Genomic DNA, 10,321 nt, shown 5'->3' with positions numbered 1-10,321 from the left:
TTTTTTTTAACTGCTTCAAGCCACAAAATAAAATACTGATAAATTCTCTCTCTGTAAAGTGACTGTATTATAGATAAGACAACAGTGCCAGGGTTTACCTTTAGGGGCAGATAACACAATCTGAACGGTATGGTACTCCTGGGGATCTACAGAATAAATGGTCTTAAATGAGACGGCAGTGTCATTGTTTAAAGTGTCACCACTAAGTGTGCAAACACGCATATGTATAAACGCATATTAGAGTGAATATAAGTATGTATACAGTATACACAGGCAAAGTGAGGGACGACGGTGGGAGGGACAGGGACAGGGAATAAAGAATGAGGACACGAACAGAAGCACCCCCCCCAATGTAATTATGTCCACCCCGATGTAAAAATGTACTGCGACTTCTGAAGCATTTCTTGGTTTGGAATAAAATGCACCCCTCCCCACCTCCAGAACATAAAAACACAAATTTAGTGAACAGGCTACAATGGGACTCAGAGAAACACACAGTGAAGAAAGACTTCGGTGCACTTTCATGCTGGTGATTTTTCTCTTTTTAAACATAAGCTACTAACATTTTAACAAAAAAAAAATTGAACCTCAAAGTTGCATATTTATATTGTACACAACTGAAACGTAAGTGCTGTTTAGCACAGTGTACACATGCTTACACAAACTCAAGTTACACACTTAAAACAATTTGCATAATAACACAGGAAATTTTCTGAAATACATAAAAGCATTAACATTTCCTAGAAAACTATAGTGAGAACATCACTTTGCTACAAGCGTATAAAAACATCAAGTGCTTTCTCGGAGTTTCAAGTTCTCTTCACAGCATCCCTTGCTCACAGTCTCTCTCCCCCAGTCCTCAGCATGGACTTCTTTTCCTCAAGAGGGTTACTTTCCAGGTACACTGGAAGCTCAAAAAACAGACCCAACAATTATGCAATAGAATTACATCAGAACAACTTAATTGCACATTATGCTTTGAAAGTAGGTTTGGATGAAGTTCTCAGACACTTTGGTATATGTTCCTCAGGGACTTATACTACAAGTAACAGAGAATCTAAGTTCCTTCCATCTCCGTTTTGCATTCAAATGGACAAGTCTTTGGTTAAAGGTCCACATTTTGGGCATTTATCATCTATTAAAATGGTCCCCAAACCGCTAAGTGGTGCTGTGTCCCGGTTCACAGACTTCCTGTAACCTGTTTGTGATGCAGCTGGGTGCTCTAATGTTCCTCTGCTATGTTACTGCCAGCTCCAGCTTTACTAGCAGCAGAGAAATCGCCAGGGTGTCACTTCTGGGTTTTCTGTCGTAACCTGCTAACTACAGACACTCCCATAGGATTCGATTAAGGTTAACCCTAGAGAGCACTTGGTTTAGATTTAGCTTATTCTGACAGGTCAGCGTTGGGTTGCAGGCGAACCTGCATTAACTACAGTAAGTTGTCAGGTAATGCTTAGTTAAAAACCCCAAACCATTCCACGTACAAGAGAAACTGTGGCAAATGCATAAAACAGCAGATATACAAGGCAGACACCAACATACTTTATTAGCACGAGAAAGCAGCCAGAACAAGGCACAGCAAGCAGAAACAGACGTTAGCAGTCACAGGGTTAGTGTTGCATACAGATATAGCGTTTCTTTTCAGCAGCCCCGGTGATAGCCAGAGGGATGTAAAAGCCCCTCAACGGCTGGCGTGGGCCCCAGGAGCGCTCACCAGCAAGGACAGAGCACGGTGACAGACAACGAGAATGAACTTGGCTACTGTAGTGCAAATGTTTAGGACAGAGCCGAGAACTCAGTCCAACACAGATAAGCAACACTAGAATCTGACAATACTTCCCGAAGCGTTCACTCAAGTTGTATTACGTACTATTCTAAGTGACAAAAAGGTGCCAAGTAAGGTTATTTACAGACATCATGGTTGTACAGTACCTTTTAAATCAGCAATTTAGGTTTTCTGTGAAGAATTAACTGCACTAAAATGCTCTAAGTTGTACTTAAGTAATGCAGCTATGAGCTTACAACGAAGAGATAAGTAACTGCCATCCAAATGATTAATTATAGGTTAACATGACTCGACATCAGCAACCAGCGGAGTCACTTTCATCCGATGTGTCTGGGCATCGTCTAGTGTCGGTTCCCTCTGGGCTCACAAACTCAAGGGCACAGGAAAAGATCCAATTCTGATGAAACAATGTGCAGACTGCACGTGTCAGCTTAGAAAGAATCCCCACTCGAAACTCCAACTGCATGCCTGTCTGAAGGCACAGCGCTCAGTCCAGATGAATACCTAGGGCTGTGAAACAAGAGTCTACTACTAACCTTTAGGTCTGAAGTCTGAAGAACTCTTAGAGACCTCAGTTTACTTGAGAGTCTCTTTCTCTGAGACAAAAGGACACTGGCCATAAACCACATCGACACTGCACAATGCCCCGTGGCCAGAAAAATTGCATTTTTTTTCTCTAAAAGGAAGGCAGTCTTTTCTTATTTGTTTTGGACTTTCAAAGCTTGATTTATAGTTAACTACAAACATCACTGCTTTTGGAAGGTTATAGAAAAATCTTAGAAAAAATAATTTCAAACATTAATCACTGCTGAAATACCCATCCAATATTAATTATTTGTTCTTCAGTAAGAAATAGAATTCTCCATAGCAAATGCCCCGGAGTTTCCTCACTCAGTCGTCACAGCCATTTAAAACCAAGCTGCTCCCTAACTAGCTGTTTTCCAGCCCTGGACACCTGCAAACCATCTGTTGTTTCTAGGCACCTTTGTCTGAGTAACAGAAGATTCCACTGGATAGAGGCTAATGGCCAAGCTCACATTCTGGGCAAACAAACCTAGCGGCCGACTCTGTGCTTCCTATGGCTGTACTGTCTGATACACACCAGAGCAGACCTAGGTAATGCCCGTTGGGGACAGGGGTTACTTTGCCTTGACCGGTTCTCGCTCTAACCAGCGAACCCTAACTTTCTGTTTATAGTGATACTCTTTTAAAAAGTCCTGTAACACTGACGGCAGAGGGAGCCCACCGATCCCGTCATACGTGGTGCACCTGCAGATCACCGCGCGGCAGATATACTGCAGGCTGAAAGGAAAAGTCCTATTCAGTGATATCGTAAGCAAGGGTTCAAAAAACATGCAAGAGCTGGGGTCTTTATAATGTTCCAGGAGCCCAGTGACAGTGGAGGAGTGAAACACGCAAGGGTCGTGGGCATCGAAGCTGAAGTTGTGGTTCCACTGCTCGATTCGGGCGTGCAGGGATCTGTTGTAGCGGCGGAAGCTGACGGAGAAGAGGTAGTCCTCCTGCGCAGAGTCCCTGAGCAAAAACGTGCCTTCAGGTTTCCCTTCCAGAAGGGCTTCTGCTTCGTATCGGTCCATCACACCCCAGTAACAGGGATTCCCCGTGATCTGAAGCAAATCCGGCACAAGGCAGTGTATGTAATCGATCTGAGTATGAACTTTCCAAGCCCCCTGCCTGCTAACGTGCGAGTGGCTGTCCCCAGACACCTGGCGCTGCTTCTGCCTCCGTGACTGCAGACACAGGGTGGTTGAGTCCTCTTCCGAGTCACAATTCGTTTGTGGAACTGCAGAACCGTCCCCACTTATTTCTGTCATCCCAGGGGCTAACTTTGGTCCCAGTTTATACAATGGATTGACCTGTGCAGTAGCTTCAAATGTGTGTATTTGTGCATTGGGAGGGGGGTCCACCCCTTCCTCGATACTGAGCCGCCTTCTCTCTCGGAGCCTATCTTCTTCGTCTTCCGTAGACACCAGTGAGGGATCAAATGTATCGAAAAAGGTTGAATGTGGGCTCACCGGAGCTGTATGCTGCTTAATCAAATGCCACTTTTGTGCTAAATCTGAGCCAGCAGGAAAAGGGCATTTCTCCAGCATTAATTCAGAAAGATGAATTTTTCTTTTATTGGAAAAGAGAGGCTTTGACTGCTTGCTGTAAGTTCTCATGGGGAAACACAAACCCACAGTGTCCTGGAGCCTCTGCCTCAGAGAGCGGCTCCCAATAGCTCGGCCGGATATGCTGTCCATGTCGTGCACCGAGCTGACTCCATAGCGCCGCTCTCGCCTCTGAAGGCCACTTCGAGTTCTACCAAACTTTTTCTCAGTATCCAACGAACTCTGGGTCTTCGTGGAACAGGAATGTTTCTTCTTCCCTCCCCACGGGGCATGTCGAGAGTAGGAGTCCCTTCGTGCAAGCCTTGTTCCTGGGGTGGCACACGAGTCACTGTCCTTCTCGATGCTGATTTCAACAACCTGAGGGATCTCCGCGGCACAGTTTTGGTTTCGTCTTGAAAAGGTTTTTGAAGGGCTGAGTTCCAGCTGTAAGGCCACATTTTCTCTTAAGGGACTGCTCTGTTGCTGGGGGGTGGACTCTCCCAGACCCGTGCTTTTCTCTCTGACAGACAGACACCTGCTGGGGTTCATGTCCACACTCTCGCTGCGAACTCCTCCTTCATGGCTGAACAGAGCCTGGCACCTGTGTTTCAGGTTGCTCCACATCTTCCCCACTTTCTCCATTGATCAGAAGAGCTAGAGAAAACAACAGAAGAACAAGTTACCCTGAGGCCCACACAGCTGGGAAACGCAGCACCGGGGAGTGCGACGACGCAGTCCAGAACAGGCCTTACCCGGTGCCCACAGCGCTCCGTCTCGCTCTGCGCAGCAGCAGGGTCCTCCAGTGCCACTCGGGCCAGTCCCCCTTGCCAGTTCCCCTCACCGAGATGACACGTTAGCTGACAGAAAACAAGCTACCTCAAACTCTGCCTTCTTTTTGTTCAGGCAACAGTCGAAACCATCAGGGCACGGAATTGCATCTCACCTCAAGTATCGAAAGGGAAAAGGTGTGCTTTATTTCAGAAGTTCTAATGACCAGGTTTTGGGAGAGGACTCAGTGAATAAAAGTGCTTGCTGCCAACCTTGCTGACAGGAGTCCAATCCTCTGGCCCTGCATGACGGAAAGAACGTGTGTGTGTGTGTGTGTGTGTGTGTGTGTGTGTGTGTGTGTGTGTACAATGCAACCTAAGGTTACTTTTTAAAATTTTAATTTTTAAAGTTTTAATAATCAAGACCACATTTATGTAAACCTTAAAATTAGTTCAAACCCTTGAGACAGCAATTTCTCCAATATTACTTAGGAACCCTTCCCTGATGTTCTCAGTAACGGGTTTCTCTCTTGTTAAAGCACATCTTCCATCCTCACTCCACAATGTATCCGATTTTACCCATGATTCTGAAGAAGTTTGAACAGGAAGGAAAAGGTGAAGAAGGAGAAAGTAAGTTTCAGTTTAAACTCCCTAGTGTTCATGGTGGAGGAGTAAACTCAACAGTAATGGACACCTGCTATCTCCATCCTCACCCTCCCCCAAAATAAAGAAAAACCGCAGCAGACACACAGTCCTCATCGCAGTATGGAGAGCTGTTAGAAGATGGCAGCTCTTTTCTCACAAGTCTTTTTCATGCAAATTCTTGCCATGTTCTTGGTGACTTACCTATCTTTGCAGGTGTATTTTTCCAACATCTCAGCCCTATCCTAGTTCCTTTCTTCTCACTTCCTTATGAATTTATAAAGTTCTACCCAATTCAGAGTGCCAAGTTCAAATTCTGTTAGAAGGCTACTTGGTTTGAGGTTCTAGTTCTGAACTTGTGGCAATCCTGCAAAGCCTCTGATACTAGAATTAAGGGAGTGGCTACCACACCCTGCGCTAAAAGGTTTAAACTAAGAAACACAGCCCTTAGCCACAGTCCTCTATTCTTGCTGCCCATTGCCAGAGACTCAAGAAAATTACCTAGAATTCTTAATTAGCGGTTTCTGTAGGTATTTTTCTGTTTCTAGATAACAAGCGCATTATTCCTAACTGGCCTTCTACTACTAGAGACTGTCTGATGACTATGGGTTTTCATTTTCAATCATGGTATCAATGTACACTTTCCCATAACCTTCCTTCCACAAAAGAGCTAAAGTCTATTTTCTGGTTAAATTAATATTTACTGTTTTCACTATGACCATGCGAATACTGTCTAAAGGTAAGTAAGTCATTTCCCTTTTTTACACTAACGTTTCTTTTCCCTAGAGTAAGTGTCTCTCATGTCTCAGGTTTCTTGTTATTTACTGAGTATTCAACAGACCCTCATCAACCCGCAGTGAAGGCTGACAACACCCAGCAGTGCCATCCTGGGCCTCTCCTTTTAGTATTATTCCAACAAGTTTTTCTCTTCTATCATAAATCATTCTATTTCATTCTTTTTTATTTTTCCAGAATAAAGCCCTGGCTTAGAAATAATTTACCCTGGTTGAGTATGAGGGCGTCATCCCACTATTTTCTGGCTTCAAGTGTAGCTGTTGAAAACACACACTGTACCAACTTTTCTCGTCTCTTCGTGACCTGTGTTTATTTTCTGAAAACCTTCATGTTCACTGTGCTAAGCCTTTCGATGTCCACTGTCTTCTCCTTTCCTCTTCAATAGGACATATTGAAATGTGCTTCCTTTTATACTTCCTGACAGACTTGGCTTCAGTTTCTAACTTCTGCAGTAGAGTTGGAATCATCCTAAACAAATCTGGCCTGTGACTAGTTTTTATAGGAATTATTCTAAAGATGATTTAATTTTTTAATTTATTTTTATGTATAGGTTTTGTATGTCTACATGTACGCCTGTGTATTATGCATGTGCCTGGTGCCCATGGAGGCCAGAAGATAGTGTTACTGGGACTGACCATATGGGTACTGAGAATTAGGCCTGGGTCCTCTGGAAGAACAGTCGGTGCTTATAACCACTGAGTCATCTCTCCCTTTAAAGGGATTTTAAAAAACCCCAGACAGGCTAGGCATAGTGGTAGATCTGTGATCCCAGCACTCTGGAGGCAGAGGCAGGCAGTTGGATCTCTGTGAGTTCAAGGTCAGTCAAGGTCTACATGGTGAGACCTTTGGGGTTGGGGTAGACAGGCAAGACATGGACCACAACAAAAGCCTCATAAAGGAGCATTTCACAGAAACTGTATGTAACATACAAGCCTTTACTGCTTCCTCTGGCAGGGCGGAGCCTAGACACTCTGCTAAGTTTCAGGGACTTCCTGAAGCTATTTTAAGATGTTTACCTTCCTGCTGAGGGAGCTTTCTGCAGGATGGAATGTTTTAACCTTGGAGGAAACTGTTAGACAAGATCCCACCCCTTCCCTACTGTTCTTTTTTTCTCTAGACAGGGTTTCTCTGTAGCTTTGGAGCCTGTCCTGGAACTAGCTCTGTAGACCAGGCTGACCTAAAACTCAGAGACCTGTCTGCCTCTGTCTGCGATTAAAGGTGTGTGCCACCACCACCCGTCCTTCCTTCTTGTTCTTATATTTTTTTCTGCACCCTCTTCAGCCAAGACCCCTGAGCCTTGTAGGGGGTGACTACAGATGTCCACCTATGACTAAGAAATAGGCACCCATGTTACAGTTACAGTCACTCGTTCTCAGAAGCTTCACCAGTGGCTATGCGTTCAGTTGATCTATAGACATAGACATGTTCAGGAGACACTTTAGACAGTTTGACAAGGATATCACACCCATCTGGAAAAACCACAGAAGTTGCTTCCCAGCTGGGACCTATCACTCTCCATAGGTTTTGATCTGGTTTACAGTACCAGGCTTGAACTCCTGATTGTGCCCAATCCAAAGGCTGTTGTTCTTGTCCACAACAGCCAAGCCACTGCTGCACCAGCAGGCACATTCTGCCTGGCACTTTGGTGTTTCAGCATGACAGGTCCATAGCCAAGCAACAAAGTTTGTGAAAGTTCTCCCCAGCAGCCTGCATAGCCCCTTCTGGCACTATGAAAGTCAGTAGGGTGGGAGTTCCCAGTGTAGTCACCCAGCTTAGTTTCTCCATGTCCTGCAGTCATAGCATGCTCATGTGGTGTCCTTAGGAACAAGAGTTTGTGTGGGGGGGTCTCAGGGGTTTCCCTGGCACACAACTCACAGGAACATAGACCACCCCTGGCGCTGGGTTTCCCACTCAATAACCTTGTGGTCCCATGTAGTGTGGCTTTGGGTTTTTTTTTTCCTCTTTTCGATTAACCCAGCCCCAGCAGGGTTGTACAGAAGTACCAGTGCATCTAGTCATCTACAAAGTCTTTCCCAGAGGACACGAAGACAAGGAACATCCTGAAGCCATCCCATACCAAACAGTGGAGTTATGAAGATGACCTTGGTGAAGCACTCTGTAAGTCTGCTGCCACCTGTTCTCAGCAAGTGACAGGTGACCCCAGAAGTGCGCAATTAAGGAGATACTAAAGTCAAACATAAGCAACATGGGAAGGCTCCATCTGTTTTGCATCAACTGCTTCCTTCACAGATCAAGGTTGGGTACAAAGCATGTTCAGGCAGAGCTAACTTAATTAGTTCCCTGTAATTGTTAGTCATTCTCTGAGCCATTGTGTTTCCATATCCGGGAGCCCTTCCAAGGAGCCTCCCAATTTTTCTCCACACCTAATGAACACAGACCTCCTCAGGCCAAAGGGGAATGTGGTCTTGCTTTCCCCTATTGCACCGCTGGCTCCCTGGGCCAGACAGGCCCTAGAGTTTGTGGATGGAGCTGTAGCTTTTGCCTCCTCATTCACCACGCCTGGCTGTTGGGGGAGTTCCTCACTGGGCAAACTAAGTCCACCATAACTTTTCCTGGAGGGAAATGCAGCCTCCTCAATCTGGGGGGATAATTACCTAACCTGGGACAGGCTTGATCATCTTAACCTGCAATGCTCTATCACGGGTAAGGCGTCTTCTCAGGCTTTAAGGTCTTCCAGAAGTCCCTGAGCACACAATCGGCTTTCTATCATCCCCCTCCCCCCCCAGGAACTCCGGCTGGACACAACTCTTGTTACATTTGTCTTTGAGGAACCCCAACAGACCTCCTCCTCTGCTTTACTGTTTTCTTTTTCATTTCTTCTTGTTTTTTCGAGGCAGGGTTGCTCTGTGTAACCCTGGCTGTTCTGGAACTCACTTTGTAGACCAGCTGACCTCGAACTTAGAGATTCACCTGCCTCTGCCTCCCACACGCTGGGATCACAGGCGTGCACCACCACCGCCAGGCTCCCGTTTTCTCATCACCGCTAGGTTTTCTTAATAAGCGAGTACTCTTTACATACTGGTGTAAGTTAATTACATCTGTCAAAACTTCCTCTTTTATAAAGATCTTGTTCTGCGAAAGGGCTCAGTAAGGTCACTGAAGCTCCACACCAGCCTTGAGGTCCCTGCTGATCCAACCATCCTTTTTTTTTTTTTAACACAGTTCTATCTGGCTCAGTGAACTGGGGTTCAAACACAGCTTCTCCTATTTGTAGTTCCCTTAAAAGTGTCTGTTTTTTCTCTGTGGTCCCCCACCTCCTGCTTTTTGTAGGGATCTCAGATGGAGATAATCAAGAGTTCCTAATTGCTTTGGTGGGCCCTTCCATCGGGGCCTGACTTCCCTCAGACAGCCTCACCGCCTTTCACTCAGTTTGTCTGCCTCCAGACTGGTCCCACTGGTTCCCATGTCTCACAAGCCAGGCTGAAGCAGGCTCTTTTTCTCTTCCCTGACTCTGGCAGCTCAGGTGCTAAGTACTTCCTGACCACCCTGACTTCCTGCACAGGACCATGGCTGAGTTCCCCATCCGCACACTGGATCACAGATTCCCCTCTCTATTAAAGGCTGGATCCGAGGGCTCGTCCATCACTTTCACCAGCTCCCAGCCTCCCGTTCGTTTGTCTACGTCACTTGCCACAGGCTGAGATGGAGGGTGCTGCAGCACCTCCTTGTCGCAACTGTTCCTTTACACAAACAAGGTCCTGCTTGGCTGCTGCCATCTTGGCCTCAGATGCATTTCTAACCACTCACCACAACTGCTGTTGCTTGCTGACAATCTCGACCCTCTTGCGGTAATCTCAAAGACTGCAAGATTTCCTCTAAACCTTTAACTGTTTTCAGGGCCCTCACTCATCAAGTAAGTGTGCTACCCCATCTCACACAGATGACGACTGACATTCTGGGATTCCTCCCACAGACACTCCTAACCCTAATGGCTCAGCCTCAGTAGCATGTCTTACTACCCAGGACAAGAACCACGCAACTGCTGTCATAGCAAAAGGCACACTAACACATACCATACAGAAGAGGTCAACTCTGTCAGAATTTCCTCCACGGATGCTCCCCGCTCAGGCTGCTCGGCCTTGGGTGCATGCCCTGTTACACATGCCAGGACTGTGTACTCTCTTCTCCCTAGCTCATCTTTGGTCCTGTTTGGGACTACACCAATCATGTTGTGTGACATAACTTTTCTTGAGGTGAGCCAA

The 10,321-nt window shown here is 46.0% G+C and overlaps 1 protein-coding gene across 3 annotated transcripts in view; it reads right to left on the bottom strand.

Moving 5' to 3' along the window:
• Positions 1–524: 524 nt before the first annotated feature.
• The window catches only part of Socs5 (suppressor of cytokine signaling 5), a 40,660-nt gene continuing 30,863 nt past the window's right edge, over positions 525–10,321 (bottom strand). For 2 of the 3 annotated variants that reach the window (XM_013118517.3, XM_013118516.3), the window contains exon 2: positions 525–4,548. In XM_013118517.3, the coding sequence (XP_012973971.1) occupies positions 2,926–4,536 (1,611 nt within the window). In that variant the 5' untranslated portion in view covers positions 4,537–4,548 and the 3' untranslated portion in view covers positions 525–2,925. Of the gene's footprint in view, positions 4,549–4,646; positions 4,954–10,321 lie in introns of those variants that run through there. The other variant, XM_040737348.1, reaches the window with a different exon arrangement.

This window comes from Mesocricetus auratus, unplaced genomic scaffold (genome assembly GCF_017639785.1).
Source record: "Mesocricetus auratus isolate SY011 unplaced genomic scaffold, BCM_Maur_2.0 Super-Scaffold_100676, whole genome shotgun sequence".
In the NCBI taxonomy this organism is placed as follows: domain Eukaryota; kingdom Metazoa; phylum Chordata; class Mammalia; order Rodentia; family Cricetidae; genus Mesocricetus; species Mesocricetus auratus.
The sequence above is the reverse complement of the archived record's forward strand: the minus strand, read 5'-3'. Positions and strand labels throughout refer to the sequence as shown.